General features: G+C 46.0%; 2 protein-coding genes across 3 annotated transcripts; both read right to left on the reverse strand.

The window, feature by feature from the left end:
- Window positions 1-7,171: 7,171 nt before the first annotated feature.
- LOC112891156 (pentatricopeptide repeat-containing protein At5g27270) lies at window positions 7,172-11,359 on the reverse strand. Of its 2 annotated transcripts, none has more exons than XM_025958090.1 (8): window positions 10,759-11,359; window positions 9,287-10,649; window positions 8,872-9,183; window positions 8,673-8,777; window positions 8,499-8,586; window positions 8,252-8,373; window positions 8,071-8,135; window positions 7,172-7,953 (listed from the first exon to the last, which is right to left on the reverse strand). In XM_025958090.1, exons 1-8 carry the CDS (start codon window positions 11,236-11,238, stop codon window positions 7,387-7,389), a joined length of 3,102 nt encoding a protein of 1,033 aa, XP_025813875.1. In that variant the 5' UTR covers window positions 11,239-11,359; the 3' UTR covers window positions 7,172-7,386. The 2 variants fall into 2 exon arrangements, with proteins under 2 accessions (XP_025813875.1, XP_025813876.1); XM_025958091.1 differs by having other exon boundaries at window positions 7,669-7,953; window positions 8,247-8,373.
- A 75-nt stretch (window positions 11,360-11,434) lies between these two features.
- On the reverse strand, window positions 11,435-15,705 carry LOC112891157 (extra-large guanine nucleotide-binding protein 3-like). Its single transcript, XM_025958093.1, has 9 exons — window positions 14,743-15,705; window positions 14,522-14,659; window positions 14,300-14,404; window positions 14,017-14,199; window positions 13,435-13,612; window positions 13,111-13,355; window positions 12,555-12,727; window positions 12,257-12,454; window positions 11,435-12,019 (listed from the first exon to the last, which is right to left on the reverse strand). Exons 1-9 carry the CDS (start codon window positions 15,703-15,705, stop codon window positions 11,626-11,628), a joined length of 2,577 nt encoding a protein of 858 aa, XP_025813878.1. The 3' UTR covers window positions 11,435-11,625.
- Between the last annotated feature and the right edge of the window lie 1,636 nt (window positions 15,706-17,341).

The following is a 17,341-nucleotide window of genomic DNA, read 5'->3' on the forward strand; positions in this document are numbered from 1 at the left end:
CTACACTAGCAAATGGCAATTATCAAAACGAAAAGCAAATGGCCCTGCAGTATCGTAATACTAGTGCAGTTCTAGAAGTTGGCACCGTAATTAAGGAGGGGTAAAAAGATAGAGAATACGTATGAAATGAGAATAAGGAGAAGTAGAGCGGGAGAGAGATAGATACAGAGTTGTATTGAAAAGTGAGAACTACATTTAATTTAGGATAAATTTTAAATTCTTAAACTATACTTATTATTTGGGATGGAGGGAGTAGGTGCCGGGGGCCATGAGCCCGTCAACTTGCGGAATAGTAGCATTTTTTCTCTCTCTTATTACATTCTTAGATCCGGTAGCATCTACTTTACTTTTTGTAAAAGAAAACATGAGTCCTGTTAAGCTGTTATATTGAACATTTTCAGATACTAAATTTAACATTTCTTTAAATTTGGTTCAATATTTCGAGTGAATTAGTTTAACATTTATCGGTAATGTTGAAATAGTATAAATAAATTGTTGAAGTAACATAATTAAAATGTTGGACCAACATATTTAAAATATTAGCATTTGAAAGAGAAACAAAAATTAAATAAGAACATTATCATATTGGATCTTATTTTGTCAAAATAATTCTTAAGAATACCATGGTTCAAACGGAATTGAAAATTGGGTACGCTCGTACATGCTCTGGCCCACGCTCTGACCCGCTGACCGGCCAAGAGGCCTTTTGGGTAGACCGGCGGGCCTTCGTGGGTTTAGGAGGGAGGTGGGCTACTCCGGTTTTTTGTCCCAAGGAGAGATTGGAGTTCCAGTTTATTTTTTTTAATGTATATATACATGGGGTATACTAGTATGCAAACTTTTTTTGCCAAAAATAATGGGTGGACAGCTCTGTATCTTTAACCTAATTGATGGTAAGTTGGATTCTTATTTGCGGGGTTTATGAGCTGTTTAGATATTTCCAATGGCATCTAATTTTCAGGAAAGATCCCCGCTTTCTTTCTTTTTCCCCTTCTTTGTTGTCCCGATCAGTTCTCTGAAGATCACCTACTGTCGTAATACTATAGTTCAATGAGTCTACGCATATACATACATACTTGCATGTCACCATATGTATATGTATGGCTCTCTAGTCCTGCATATATTATGTACATGTACGTATTACTAGGTGTAAATAAACCCAAATATTATCTTATCATATTGTATATTATATGTGAATTCACACGCAAAATTTATATATATTAAGAAAAGAGACTTGCATTGTTGGGTTGGACGTTGGATGATAGCTGGTGCGTGTTGTACGGCGGTCCCGGCCACGCAGCTAGATTTTATAATTGGGTCATGATCTTTATATATTTTTCTAATTATTTATCATTCTAATTATCTATCATATGTTTATCTCAATAGTATCATGCTCACTTAGTTACTCCCAAACTTTAGCAGAATTTGTTTGTTGGTATGCTTTTGTAGATATTTAATAATAAATACCGTTATAGTTATCCTAACAAAAGTATAAAAAATTACTAGTGCTTCCATATAACCAAGCTCATTATATATTGTATTATGTAGATATCAAAATATCATTTGTCTAAAAATTTTTATCTAGAAACACCTATAAAAGTAACTAGATTTATATGATTTCTAAATTATCTTGTAAGAATTATATATATCTCATTTTAAATAACATTTGAGAAATTATCTTAGTAGAGTAAAGGTTTTTAGAAGCACCAATTAGCATATTATGTTAAAGACTTAAGGTGGTGACGAACCTCCTTAGCCACCACTGAAGGGGTGTGTCACCGAATCCGAATATATGGTTTTCCTATTTTCTAATCCAGAGCAATTAGCAACGCGTCATCTTCACTTAAATAGAATAGGTTTTACTATTTAAATCAAATGCATGAGCAATTGTGTCCATAGTGGTTTAAGCTCGGTGTTTCATGGGTGTTTCTTGCTATTATCATATGGTAATGATTTTTAGCCAATTCGTAAGAACTTAGATTGGAGAATTTGTATGAAAATATGGTGATAAAGCTATCGTATCTATCGTCTATATATAGTCTATATTGTTCAGTCTATCAACTAAGATCATATAAAAAGATATTGCGCTTTATTAGTCTAGCTCAATTTACTTGTCTGCACAGCACGGGCCAGTCCAACCCTATTCAGGCTACTGTCATGCGCCTTATGATACTGAGACTAGACTAATAAGATGTCGCTTTATGATACTGTCATGTGATGTGAACGACCGAAATTTGCTTCATCTCTGAGTACCAACCATTTCTCTTCTTCTAGCTGCGGCTGGCATGCATGGCAATTTCACCCTCTCTCGATTGAGACTCGGCGAGATTGCAGAGGTGGCATCAAGGTTGCGTTTTTCCTGGACGGATTGTTCCATCGGACTTGGAGATGACGCACACCAAAAGCCGCCGCCGTGCGGGGTGGTGTCGCGTTCGCACGGCGTCGGAGGGGATCGACGGGGATCAGGTCGTCGGCGCCGTCGGCCGGCCACCGCAGGCTCCGTCGCCTTGAGGATGCCGCCCATCCTCCCATCCTAGCGGCGTCCTGCACAACGACGTTCCCGTCCTCTTCCCGTGTCCGGCCCCGTCGCGCGGAGACCGCGGTTTCTTGGTCCAGTCCGGCGCGGCGTCGGCGGCGCACCTCGAGGCGAGAGTGCCCTCAGTTGGAAGCCAGTGCCTCAGCCGACGGTTGTGGCCAGTAACAGCACTCGTGAGCACGTCGTGGCTCCGCGCCGCGGCTGGGTGGTCGGAGACGACGGCGGTCGCCGGAGGACGGCCGCGGCGACGCCGGCCTACAAATTTATATAAACCGGATCGCGATTACTAATTACCATCCAAATCAGGGGTTTCATGAAAAACGCGAATCAGTATTTTTTCAAAACACCCCTGGTTTCCTGAAACTATTCACAAATAGGTCATCCGCCTCCATATGGGCAGCTCTTGATCCCGGGCTCTCTCCACGATTCGCCGGAGCCGACGGCCTGCCACACCTTCCGTCCAGTGCTAGCATCAAGACCCAACCCATCCCCTCCTTCCTCCCCTTCCGGTCCGAAGGAGATTTCCCTTCCGTCCAGTGCTGGGCGCAAAGGCTATAGCTGCAAGAAACAAAGCAATTGTGTGCGCGGCGGCGTGAATCTGCCGTCCTCATTTGCTCAGTGAGGCCTCTGATTGCTCGTGCTGGCAGCAATGGTGAGGGATTTTCTGAACTGCTAGCATTTGTATTTGCATGACTCACTGTTGAATATTAATTCTTGTTCAGAACTGGCAGAGAGCAGAGTAGGGCTCTAATTGTTTCTTGTGCAGGAAGTGCGACGGACTGACTGCTGAAGGTAAACTCGTTCGCCTGTAGTAACTGCGCGTGGCAGCTTAATAAGTTAGTTTCTTGATTTCTCTGCTGTGGGAGCTTGCTTGCCTTGCTGCAAATAGTTCAAGAAGTTAGGACTCACTGTAATTGATTTTGCATTATCTGAAAATTGAGTTCCCTGAAAACATCAAGAGAAAAAAAACTAGAATGTATAGCAATATAGTTGCCTCATCATTACGAGGAAAATGTCATGTGTGAGGTGATCTCAACCCATCCAAGTAGTGCATAACTGCACATGATATGATGCATGCGAAATAGTGCATATGATCTGATTCATGACAACATTCAGTTTAACTTTGTTGGCTGTGGCTAATCCTGAATGAATCTTTTGATATGTTACTTTTTTAAACTTTTTAAGCACTAGGAGCTCAGTATTGTTCCACTTAGCACTTCCATCCTTGAAAACACTTATAGGTTTTGGATTGGGACAGTACTCTGCAGTTTAAAGGGCAGTAACACTGGACGCATTTGCATCATCATTGCTTTTGGTGACAATCACCAATTGATGAATCCAATATTTTTTCCCATTGAGGGGACATGTACAGTAAAGTTAGTCCTTCAGCTTGATCTAAGCTTTACGTTCCAGCCTTCATGTTCGTCATTAAAGAGGTACCATTTACACAGACGGCATCCAGAACATCCCAGTTCTAGAGTTCAGACTCCCTGTTTTGCAGATTTTCAGTCTGGATGGTATTTCCATGGCATACTGCTGGATACCAGCCATTCTTTCATGACAAGATCCTTGTTCTTTTGTCTTCTTTTTTCTCTAGTCCCAATCAGTTCTATGAAAGATTATCTTGTTCAGAGTGACAAGTAGGTATTTAAAAATATTTATAGGAATTCGAGAACATCCCACAAGCTTGCTGAAAGGTGCTTGAAATGCGAACCAATTCTCTGCATACTAAAATGAACAATTTCTTGAAATATCATTTGATCAATATGCAACCGGATATGCTTCTGATTCAGAGAGGTTAATTCCATTTGACCGGCTAATCTAGTTTTGGATCGCATTCTTTACTCTTTTCATGCTCCCATTACTTTATCTGTCACTGCTCATTAGATACACACCTAAACCTTTCAAAATCACACATACCGCATTGTTGATCCAACCAACTCTGTTTATCCTGCCTGCCTCGTTATATATTACTATACTCTTGACACTAATGTTTGCATTGTTTCTTTAGTTGGACATCATGCTATGCCACAGAGCTTCGTGGAAAATTGTTGTGGCTTGCCAGATAATTGAGAATTTAGAGGAAACTGAAACAAGTTATCACCAATCCATTAGTGCTGTATTGGAGCGAAAAGTAACATGTCCCAACAATCCCAAGAAGCAGAAACCTGATTGGCTGCAATTTATAGAGCAATGTAACAAGAGGATGAGATGTCACCCTGAACATCCTGCTGTCCTGCTTGATCTCACGGCGTCATGGGCGCACCATCTACCAGATTCTCATGGCTTCAAGGGAAACCGCACTAGCACTTCCCTCAGCCTCCAGGCTCCATCCTCAACAGCAGTAGACAGCCACTACATGCATGTCTGCTCCTCTAATGACATCTCCATCAGTCATCCAGCCTTCAACTTTGTTGTCCTTCTAGTGTTTGTCTATTCCAACCAGTAGGATGCTAAAGAACCTCATGTAAAGGAAAGCTCGTGCTGTGTGATCTTATCAGTAGAATCTTATGTGTAACGGAAAGTTTTTGCTGGCGATCTTATTATCAAGCTGCCATTGAACTCATGCTTGAAACTTTGGAGTTGAAAGTACTCGATGATCGATTTTCGCTCAATGAAGAGGACCGCCAAGCTTGTAGATGGTAGAGGGTGCGGCCATGAGAAGCAGTAAAGGGGTAATGATATCATTGGGATTCTGATAAAGGGAATGGTGAACACCCGTTTTCTTTTTTGCACAGTGAAGAGAACTGTTTATCTAAATGTCTGATCTTTAGGGTATTCCGATAAAGGGAATGGTGTACGCTTCTTTTTCTCTGCATTGCACATTAAGTGTCGTTCCTGATATCAGAATAACATCAAGCCTGTTTTTGTACTATTAATTGGTTGCCCAAGCCAACTGATCTGAGGAAAGGGGGAAAAAAAGGCTGTAAGCCAATATCATATTTGTCTTTGCACATTGAATTGATACTTTTTCTTTCTTTTGAAAGAATTGACCTCACACTTTTTTATTTGATTGTGATGATTAGCTGTTCTACAAAATGAGTGTAGGTTGTAGCTTCAGCTTAATTTTTCAAGCGGCAGTAAAGCTCTACTGTTACACATAGCTCCAAATGCTGTTAATGATTGCTACTGTCGCTGCTAGAGTAAGAGTTGCTTATGCTTAGTGAAACGAATAATAGCTGGCTGTGCCGCTACAGGTTTGATGGTGCCGGATCCACTTATCCAGTTTCCGAAGACGTGAAAGTGCACATATTTGCGCATCTGGACACTCAGGTACCTGCTCTTCCAATGGCTTAGTTCCAAAGACATGATAGTATGACACTATTAGTTGATGTTCCTTCTTGGTGGTCACACTTCCTGCCTCTGCTCCTCGAACTTGACTCATGTTTACACCGGTCTCACTCTAATGTCTTACCCCAATAATATCATGACCCCCATTGTGGACAAAAACACCCAAGACATGCCACTGATCTAGCCTGCATCAAGATGCACACCTTTGCTGTTAGGTTCCTCATTATAATATATCTGTGAACATGAAGTTCAAGATAATATCATGTTCCCATGGCATTTGAAGGTTCAACACCACACCTGGCATGGAATGGCCATAGCCTTGCTTCCCCTGACACCTCACCCTGGCCTGACCCGAAGCAGAGGGGTTCGATTTGGAAGACACTGCCATGGCCGACGGCGCCCGCCTCCTCCGTCCCGTCAGACAAGCGCTCACCTCGTCGACCCACCAATGCAATGCTTGCCATGCTCGAGTACTCCACGAAGACGCCCTTCCCCATGGCACTGTACGCGGGAAATTTACAGAAAACACCCCATTTTGGATCGCGATTAATAATCGCGATCCAAGATGGGGGGTTTATGTAAAATACTCGATCCAATATTTTATACAAAACCCCCCAGTTCAGATCGCGATCCAAACTGGGGTGTTTTCTGTAAATCGCGGTCCGCTATTTTACATAACAACCCATGTCGATGGGCCGCTTCTGTTCCCGTCCTGTCGACGATCCGCCGGCGTCAACAGCAGCCGCATTTTCCGCCCAACGGAAGGCGCAAGGCTCTACCAATCCCAACGCCTCCTCCCCTCAAACCCTAGCACCAGTTCCCACTCTTCCGGGCAGCCGCCACGGCCAGAAGGCACCTCCTCCATTGCTGTGTTGAACAGCCGCCGCGGCGTGCTCGGCTTCCAGACGAACAGGAACCCACAGCTCTCAGGTATGCACGAGCACGATGCCCTGATCTTGTTGGTTGAATGGTGTTCTTTCGTTTCTTTTCCTTTTAAATAACTTTTTTTTTTCTTCGAGGAGTCTAGTGTTCGTGTTACTTGAGTGACTGTAACTTCAGAAATGAATCCAAATCTGATGTTGAACAGCCGCCACGGCCAGAAGGCACCTCCTCCATTGCTGTGTTGAACAGCCGCCGCGGCGTGCTCGGCTTCCAGACGAACAGGAACCCACAGCTCTCAGGTATGCACGAGCACGATGCCCTGATCTTGTTGGTTGAATGGTGTTCTTTCGTTTCTTTTCCTTTTAAATAACTTTTTTTTTTCTTCGAGGAGTCTAGTGTTCGTGTTACTTGAGTGACTGTAACTTCAGAAATGAATCCAAATCTGATGTTGCCGGAAACACATAAAAAGGATGTTACAATTTCTAGATAGTAATGACATAAAGCATCATTCTGATTCTGTAACAACCTGATGTGCGTGTTCTGAATTCTGAAGCAGTTGCAAGCTTGGAAGTGCATATTCAGCTTGTGCTCTTCTAATTTTCTAAAGGAAAAGGGGAGAAAAAATTGTTCTAGCTTTCAGGCATATATGTACTGTTTTTCATGCATATATGTACAGTCTAAGTCCTTCCGGTTGATCTAAGCTTTGATCCAACCTTCAGGTTCCTCAGGAAAGCGGTACCATTTATGCTGATTGCATCCAGGACATCCCCGGCTTCAGATTCCCTGCCTGCATGCTCATACAGATGAAATGCAGCGCTCAACATGAAGCTGTCAGGTTTCAGAGATCCACGCGTCGTCTCAAAGAGTGAGATACCCTCTTCGACGAGACCGTGCTCAAAATACGCCCTCATCATGGTCCTGCAGCAGGCCAGATCGGGAGCCACACCTATCTCCTTCATTCTGTTGTAGATCCTCTGGGCATCACTGATCTGGCCTCCCTTCAGAAAGGCGGAAATCAAGTGGCTGAAGTGAGGGCAGGATGGGGTTATGTCGCTGTTCAGCATCATCTGGATGGCTTCCTCTGCTCCCGTGTAGCATTTACCCTCTGTGTATGCTCGGATCAGTGCGAGATAGGAGAGAGAGTCGGGAGCATGGCAGCTGTCCTGCATCTCCTGAAATATATTCTTCGCCTGACTGTGCAGTCCAGAAGTGGCATAGGCGTTGATCATGGAATTGAAGCTGATCTGCACATTGCAAGTTCGGTCCATATTAGCCATGTTTGCTTTGATGATCATCTCAGAACTATAGCATTCCTTGTTTCCTGGGGGCAATTTCATAAGTTACTCTCAATAAAAGAATACCTTTCCAGGCTTGATACCATCTTCCTTCATTCTTTTGAACAGTAAAGATGCCTCCTGATGCCTACCTGAAAATATGAAAATTCGTAGGCTTAAGACTGGATAGAAGGAAACAGAAGTAGTGAATAAAACAAATAAAAAAGAAGGTTATAATTGATTTCTTTACAGCGCATAAGAACCTGACCGGCTTTTCCATATAAGCTAAGCATGTTTGTGTATATCTTTTCATCAATCGGCAAGCCTAGCTCCTGTGCAGCGTCGAACATTTCAACAGCCTTGTCCAGCTTTCCTCCTTTGCCATAAACACTGAATGAAAGGACTGAAGCAAATGAGTGACGACATGGTGCTACCAACGATAAATTCAGAAAAAAGAATCAAAGGTGTACATTGGAGTCCCATTTTCCTGGGGTATTTTCTCAACACTTATCTACCTTATCATTATATTGAATGTCTGCATGGACCGAGAAATGCCAGCGGATATCATGCGATCATATATGCTCACGGCTGAATGCAGTTTACCTGCTTGGAAACTAAAACTGAAGCAGTTAGCTATGGCACAACCAGAAATTTTGTATCTGATGAATAGGAGAATATGTTAACCAGACCTGACTCAAGCATTGACTTGATAAAAGTATTGTACAAGACAGTGTCTAGCTGAACTTCATCGCGGAAACAGCTATGTATGATGTTTTCAACCTCTTGAAATTTCCCTGGGAGTAACCATGGCCATTTAACAAGAATGAGTTGTATAGCCGGAGCAGCTGAATAAAGCGATAGAACAAGTATAAAATCGAAAAAATTTACCATGCTTAGTCAGGTGAGTGACAAGAATGCTAACTGTCACAGGATCTCTATTATTTCCTTGAACAGCCATTTCCATGAAAAGATGATATGCATCCTCAGCTTTGCCACATTTACAGAATGCATCAACCATGGCATCGTAGACATGTGCTCCTCCTGGAAACGATGTCGATGCTGATTCAAACAGTTCTTTTGCTTGCTCTAACTGCTTTGCCTGACCATATTGGACAATCAAAGTAGCAATTGCAGAACCATCAGGCTTGATTCCCATTTCAGTTAGCTGGTCATAAATGAATTTTGCCTCATCTGTATTCCCTGCAGTAGAATACATGTATAGACAGCAGTCAGAGATTGTTATGGTCAGCTGTTTAGGTGAAGGTGAGTGCGCCATATTCAGTGTGGCTCATAGCTTGCTCACCTTCCCTGGCCAATTTGCTTAACAATTGGGACACGCTGGACAAGCCCCCAGGCATGTCCAACAAGAATTTCAATGCCATGCCAGCTGCTGAACTATCAGTTTCGTCTATCGCCTTTGACAGGCTCTGTTCTTTCTGAATACCCCTGGTTCTGTTTCTAGCATACATCTCTATAAGCGAAAGCATTGTTGGAATTTTCATGGGTTTTCCACTTCTCCGAATCTCTTTGAATAATTTCTCCGAGTCGACAAGCATACTGCTTTTGCAATAAAGATCCATCACTGTCATATAAAGGTCATCATCAAGCTGGAAATCATCTTGCCTCATCTTCAGTACTAGAGCCCTGGCCTTTTCTAGATGGCCCAGTCTGATATACAACCTGAGCAGGTCATTACAGCAAAATGCGTCAGGGAGGCCATATTTGGAGAGAGCTCTGAAGCTATCTTCTGCTGCAGCCATGTCTTCCATTGCAACATAGCATCGGAGAAGAGCACTGTAAGAAAAGTGGGAAGGCTTCACATTCCTCGTCCTCATAGATTCTAACACCTCCAGTGCTCTATCATAATGTCCAACATTCATGTGAACTTGAGCCATTGCCACATAAGTCTGCTCATCGCTCAAAAGATCTGCCTTCTCAATTTCTGCAAATGTGTGCTGCGCGTCCTCGTAAAGCCTGAGCTTACCGTATATCCTAATAAGAATTCCATAGATAACTTCATCAGGAACAATCTTATTATTTTCCATCTCAGAAAAAAGGGCAAGTGCCTTTGAGTAGTCCTCATTCTTATAATACAGTGCCAAGAGAGATGCACATGTGTAGTTGCTGGGGACAATTCCCTGAGCCCTCATCTCTTCAAAAAGCCGCAACGCCTGTTCTCCTCTACCATGTTTGGAGCTCAAGCTGATCAGATGGCTATAAGTCGCCTCCTCCGGAACAAATCTATATCGCCTCATCTCACCAAAAATATCCATGGCCTCCTCCAAGAGATCCTCCTTGACATAGGAGCTGATGACAACTGTATATGTGAACTGAGTTGGCAAAACGCCAGCCTCCAGCATTTGCTTCCACACTTGGATAACTTTGCCGTGCAGTTTCTGCTTCTGCAGAGATGAGATCATGTAATTGTAGACCGAAATTGGGGGAACTATGTCACGCCTGCGCACCGCGGAGTAGAAGAGCATCATGTCCTTGTGCCTCCCCCACCTGGCGTATGCGCACAAGAGGGTTCCGCATGCCACTGCATCAGGCTCACAGCCAACCTCGAGCATCTCGAGAAATGTCTCCTCAGCAAGCTTGATCTTCCCCACCCGGCCATACAACCGCAGCAGAATGGTGTAGGCAACCACACTTGGCTCGTAGCACATCTGCTTGGATCAACAACCTCAGGTCAGGTGGTCAGGGACACAAATCAGTTGAACACTAGACAAATTTGCCGGGAATTTTGAGGTGATGGCCTGGCCATGGACGGTTCACCTGAAGTTTCATCCAGGCGAAGAAGTCGCGCGCCTGGCGCCAGCCGCGCTGCTCGCGGAGGACGACGCACATCTCGCGGAAGGTGAGCTTGGTCACGAACGACGCCATGGCCAGGTGCATGTCCGCGGAGGGGCGCGACGCCGTGGCGCGCACCGCGCGGACGGCGGCGACCACGTGGCGGCCGTAGACGTGGCCGGCGCGGTCGTCCTCGACGTACCGGGACATCTGGTCCGTGGTGCGGCGCACCCACCGCGGCGTGTCGGCGCCCGGGCCCTGGCTCCGGCGCGCGCGCCGGAGCCGCTGCGCCTCGTCGTGGAGGAGGCGCCGGTACGGCCGGCGGTGCGGGGAGGAGAGCGACCAGGAGGAGGTGGCACATTCGTCGTCTTCATAAGAGGAGGAGGAGGAGGAGCAGGTGATGGATACGTTGGCGGAGGCGGCCGCTGCGGCCATTGGAGCGTGAGGAGGAGCAGCCATCGCCATGGCCCGCGCGGGAAGGGAAGACGAGATAAGGTTGGTTAGATTTGCCTTTCCTTTTTTTCTCCTTAGCTCCAGGTAACTCCAGTGGGGCCCACCAGTCAGCAACTCACCACTGCACGAGATCACCAGCACTGTCAGGAATCATCAGCAACACGAACACGGAACACCACTACGCCACATTCTGAATTTCTGAAGGTCATCAACACAAGATTTCTCCTCCACTATATTTGATTTGTTCAGAAAATTACTAGTACAAAATGGCACTGCAACATCAATGATATACGAAGAACAGAGCACCCATTTCACAAGCCGCAAGTCAAATCGTCAACTACAAAAACACTATACAATTACTAGCGAAATTTTCCTGCAAATGAACCACAGCTATGTCTGTCACTCTGCCGCAGCGATGAGCCGGGACGAGCTGAGCTCCGTGGTGCTGTAGAAGGACTCCTCCGGGCAGTACCCGGCGCCGTCGCGCTCGTCCTCCCACCGGAGCACCTCCCGGATGTACCGGAAGGCCTCGTCGACGGTGGGCCGGTCGCGGGCGCGCGCCTGCCACACAAAGAGCTTGCGGCCGGTGCTCGCCGCGTACAGGTCCTTGAACTTCATGGCCACGTAGTAGAACGCCTGCTGCGCCAGCGACTGGTTGTTGTGGTGCGTCCGGAGCGGGCAGAAGTCGCCGAACCACTCGCACGCCGACAGCGGCGAGCGCCCGATCTTCTCCTCGAACAGGTCGTACTTGTTCAGCACCAGGACGAATGGCGTGTCGCGGAAGCATGGTTGCCTGCGCAAATATGTATAGATCAGTGGATTTGATCCTGCAATCGAGCTCACCTAATCTGAAGAACAAATCTGCAACAGTGATCTAGAAAGCATCAGCTTATGTAGTAGTGTGCAGCTTGCCAAATCGTTATTTTCAGTTGGAACATGACCAACAACCTCACCCAAACTATGTCTTGAAATTCTGGAATCGAGGAATTACAGAATCATTTGGAAAATGCTAATGATAAGGCTGATGTACCTGATTGTTGCCTCAAACAAATCCCTGCTTTGAATCATCTTATTCACGACGGACCTACTGCCACTGTTTCCAGGGGCTGCAAGCTGGTCGTAGTCGCTGAGCGCTATGGAGAAGATCACCATGCGAACATCCTCAAACATTTCCACCCACTTGCAGCCCTCATTCATGCCCTTGGCGCTTACTCTAATCAGCTGGTATCTGAGAGCATATATAAGCAGATTAAACAACTAAGATTTCTAGGACTTGTTTCACTCCAGAAAAGAATTCATGAGCAGATGAGCATGAAGATAGACTTTACTTGTTTACTGGTTGCGAGTATGCCTCATGATTGTCGCCAAAGGATTCTGACATAGGGCTGCGGTCATCCAGGGTGAAATCAATAAAGGACAATCCATTCCCTTGTGTTACCCCTTCAGCATATATTACATCTTTTTCTGAAGGCTCATATTCATTACTTGATACTTCAATAGCCTGCTCGGATTTGGTCATAGAATGGACAAATCAGTTCAGGTAGTCAAATACAATTACAGTGTAAGCACAAAACAAGTAGCAGTGAATCTAGTTATGGTGGAGCTGAAGACCATAACATCTGGCAAAATCTGTAAACAAAAAAGCTATTTTATATGATTAACTGCCTGCAGACTATCAATTCCATTTTTCGCAAAATTCAAATAAAAAGATATATTCTAGGCTACCTAGGAAAATATAACTAATTGGTGAACTGATCTAGCGTAACCAATGAAATGTAAGTTATGAACACGTTAAATTAAGGGTAATTCAGTATTTGATGCATATTCTGAACAAGAAAGTTAGCTGCCTTAATATAATCTAGAAGAATGTTAATTAATTTATACCCTGCTCAGGAAATACTCAGCCGCATCAGGGAGAAAATGCAATTCATCCTTTCTTTTATACGTTGCTTGTATGGCGGGATCTTTCCACAGCTCATCAACAACTGGAGCGTATTCACGTGTAGCTGCAGGGAAGAATGCATCTAGGTCTCCCATTGCTATGATGTCCAGAAGCCAATCAGAGAACTTCTTCAGCTTTGCATTGATTGAGTAAATGCAAGAATTTGAACTAGTAGGTCTGTTTTCATCTGCATTAAAAAGACCAACTTCAAAATACAGCATATGCTCCTGAAAAATTAGTGGAACAAGTATCAGCTGCCCTGATACCTTGATGAGGATCTTCATCCTCTGAGCTTGTGTGATCTGATATAGCCAAAGCCTCTTCCTCAAAGCGCTCACGGCCCTCAAGCAGAATCCCCAGGTACTTGAACATGTTGCTTTGGATCATTAGTTTGATACTCTCAAGTTCTTCATGAGTAAATCTAGAGCCATATAGTAACTTAGCCTGTTCCAGAAAACAAAGATCATGCAAATGTATACAACATGAATAATAAGGTTGACGGCCATTGAAGTTTACACCAGTGAATGAACTACTTGTATGGTGCCCCATAAAGACTTCAATGCATATTATTGATTAAATCCAGATACCTATGATGAATAAACTAGAATAGACACATCAACATACATCAGAACTAGGTTCGGATGGTCTTAACATACAAACCGACACTCCGAAGGGTCAAAGTGTTTCTATCTTATCAAAACAAGAGGCTAAATAAGAAAACGAATTTAGTAATAAATTTTAAGCCGAGTTTTACAGTCGTCCTGTTGATAAAGATGGAGTCCATCCAATAGAAACATATACCAAAACTGAAAGCATTATGATTTATCAAATGTGAAAATTGATCAGACCTGTTTAAATATGGTGCTTGTTCCAGCTCGTGGTGATCCGAGAATAAGAAGCTTTTGAACTCTTTTGTGGTCTAAGTAATTAGGGACACTTCTTGATGAATAATGATTATCATCTTTTGGCTCATCAGAGTTTACAGGAGGCACCGGTAGTGAAACCAAAGCGCATGCCAAACGTGTCAAAGGCTGTCAAAATTAAAAATAAGGAAACAACAAGACATGTTGATATTAGAAAGCGATCAATGATTTTAGATAACAAAAGGGAATGTTTGCCCCAGATACATACTGATTCCCATATTTTCCCTTTGATGTTGTTTTGCCCTTCTTCCTCATAGCCGCCATCATGGTAGACCCAAAAGTGAGTATCACGGGGGCACTGAACCTTTGCAATCTGCACAGAAGATTAAGATATTGAGGTCAACCCAATTAGAGGAGCAACAGGGCAATATACAATCAATGCAATTCTCAATTATATAACGTGGTAAACCAAGGGCATAGCAGATATTACCTTTAGGATTCTCAGTTCAATCTTTGTGATTTCCCGCCCATTAATAAAGACCTGAGCGGTGCCATTACTTGCATCAGGCTGAAGCTTTCCATTAAAGTTCAGGTTAGTGCTAATCATCCTGTCTGGCTTTTCACCTTCCTGTCAGCAGAAATAGCCTGTTGTTAGCACAAGCTGAGGAGGTTGCATGAATGAAATAGTGTGTTGTGCCGACGAGACTTTACCTTTCCCCACAATCCTGACTCCTTGTCATACCAATATCTTCCAGGCTTGAGATTTCCAGGAGGCCGTTGGCATCTAAGCAAGTCCGCCATCTCTTCATCGTCGAGAGGGAAACCATTCACTATGAGCTGCTCAGGCCGGAGCTGGTTCGCCTGGCACTCCTTCTCAACCTTCAGGATTTGCTTCACCTCCAAGGGGCTGAGCAACCGTGACAGTATCCTCGAGCCCTTCCCCAGCTTGGACCGCTTGGACTCGTCGATCGGCTGGCCAATGCAAGTGATGCACTTGCGCCCTTCCGGCATCGACCCCATGGCCCTGAGCAGGCAGTGGCTGCAGTACCTGGCGTCGCAGACGATGCACGACTCCTTGCTCTCCCACTTGCTCTTCCCGCACCGGTGGCAGGTCCTCCCCTTCCTCTCCGCCCTCGTGACCGCGACGTACTGCTCGGACACCTCGTCGAACTCCTTGCTCTCGTACTTGCTGTCCTCGGCCACCCCAAAGGTGACCACCTGCCCACGCCTCCCCTCTGGCGCAGCAGGCCTCGCAGCAGCCCTGTGCCCCCGCAAGCTCCTCGCCGAGCGGGAGTCGGAGTCGTCGGAGTACTCCTCATCCCGCGCCGCCGCCGAATCAGCCGACGCCGAGCTCCTCCTGGCCTGAATCGGCGGCTGGTGCGCACGCTGAGCGACCCGGGGCGCCGGCGGGTTGGCGCCACGGGCAGGCCCGACGACCGGCGCCACCGGCACGGCGCCGTTGGCGAGCCCCAGGGGCCCGGAGACCGGCTCGGCGGTGGGTATGGCGGGGATGTTGACGGGGTCGATCCGCGGGAGCTCGTAGGACACCGGCGGGCCGTCGTACTCGAGCGCGATGGAGTAGTCGAGGTTGGCGGGCGGCTCCGGGATGGTGGTCCCCGGCGGGAACATGCGCCGCACCAGGTCCTCCCAGTCGCCCCCGCCCGCCGCCGCCATGGCCTGCGGAGTAATCCTTCGAACACCTGCTCTGCCGCGCTGTGGTCCCCCTACTCCATCACCAGCGAGGAAACTCGCAACTTTCCCCCAACCACTCGAAACCGAGGTGCAGGAAGCAAGGCGGATATTTTCACCGGAAGCAGACAATTCCCGACCTCCGCCGCCTGAACTGGAGCCGGGTCAAAGAGAAGAAAGGCAGCCTCTCCACCACCAGCGGCAGTCACCACCAAACCAACCGAGACGTCGGCGCTGCTGGCTCCCACCCAGCCAACGACTCCCCGGGTCAGTCAAGAGCGCAACAACAAATCTTTGAACGAGCCAGGCGACGCCGGGAAGTGGAAATGGAGAGTTGGAGGACCAACCAGGCAACGCCGGCACGGGAATTGCAGTCTCCGGCCAAGCGCAGAACCAAAACGCCCTCTTCTCGCAAGGAATATTTGGAGGGGATGGTGGATGGGTGGTGGACTGGAAGTGGTGGACTTTTCCTCCGGGTTCTCTGACCGGGGAGGGGGTGGATGGTGGGAACGGAGGGACTGGTGCGGCGGAGGGAGGGAGGAAGCCAGGAAGGGGACGCGACGACGACGAATTGACGAGGACCTCTGATGGGGAGTGTGAGAGCAACGGCAAAGGTCAGGCTTTTCTGCCTGGTTTTTGCCCAGCGGTTTCTCTTCTTTTCTTCACTGCCTCCCTCCCCTGTAGAAGGAGAAGGAAAAAAAAAGGTTAGATTTTGTGGAGCAGAGGAGAGAAAGCGGAACTGACGTTTGGATCGTGCTTGCTGTTGCGCGTGCGTGCGTCGAGTGAATCTTGAGCCTGCCTGCCACATCTGCAAAAGCCTCAAGATTCGTTCGCTTTTGTTGCGCAAAACAGAAAGGAAATGAGACCTTTTTCGGTGAACTTTTGGGATTCTCAGCTCTGAACTTTGGTGGTATCGGTCAGTAGATTTTTGGGTACTGATTTTCAGTCCACGCCTGTTATGTATGGGAAGTGTGGTGGTTCCGCTTCGTTTTCTAGGGTCTAAAGTTTAGAGGGGTCACATCAAAGAGAATCTTATCATTTAGAAATATTAAATAAAGTCTAATTACAAAACTAATTGCAGAACCCCAGTGCTAATTCGCGAGACGAATCTAGTGAGGTATATTAGTCCATGATTAGCGGATGATTACTGTAGCATTACTGTGGTAAATTATAGATTAATTAGGCTCATTAAATTTGTCTCGCGAATTAGCACCCAGCTGTGCAAAAAGTTTTATAAACAGATTTTATTTAATACTTCTAAATAGTAAGATTCTTTTTGATGTGATGGGTCTAAACTATAGGAAACGAACAGGGCCTCAGTAGTAACACATGGGCAGTGCATTGCTTGCCCAATGTAGCAAAGTACTATGGTAGGCGCGCAGTAATTTTGTTGCAGTAGTATCAGTAGAAGCAGCAGCGGCGGCAGCAGCAGCAACAATTGAATGGCAATCCTCCAAAAGACCGAAACACAAGTTGGCAGTAGCTTCTCACGTGATGGGTCGGTCCTGCAGACGTACTACCGTCCTGGGAATTTGCGTTGTAATGCCGTGACGTACTGGTGTGTTTTTTACAGTTCCGAGTGAAGAATTACAACCATGGGAAAGGGAACGCGAGACGCCTA

The sequence above is a fragment of the Panicum hallii genome, chromosome 4 (assembly GCF_002211085.1).
Source record: "Panicum hallii strain FIL2 chromosome 4, PHallii_v3.1, whole genome shotgun sequence".
NCBI classification, from domain to species: Eukaryota; Viridiplantae; Streptophyta; class Magnoliopsida; order Poales; family Poaceae; genus Panicum; species Panicum hallii.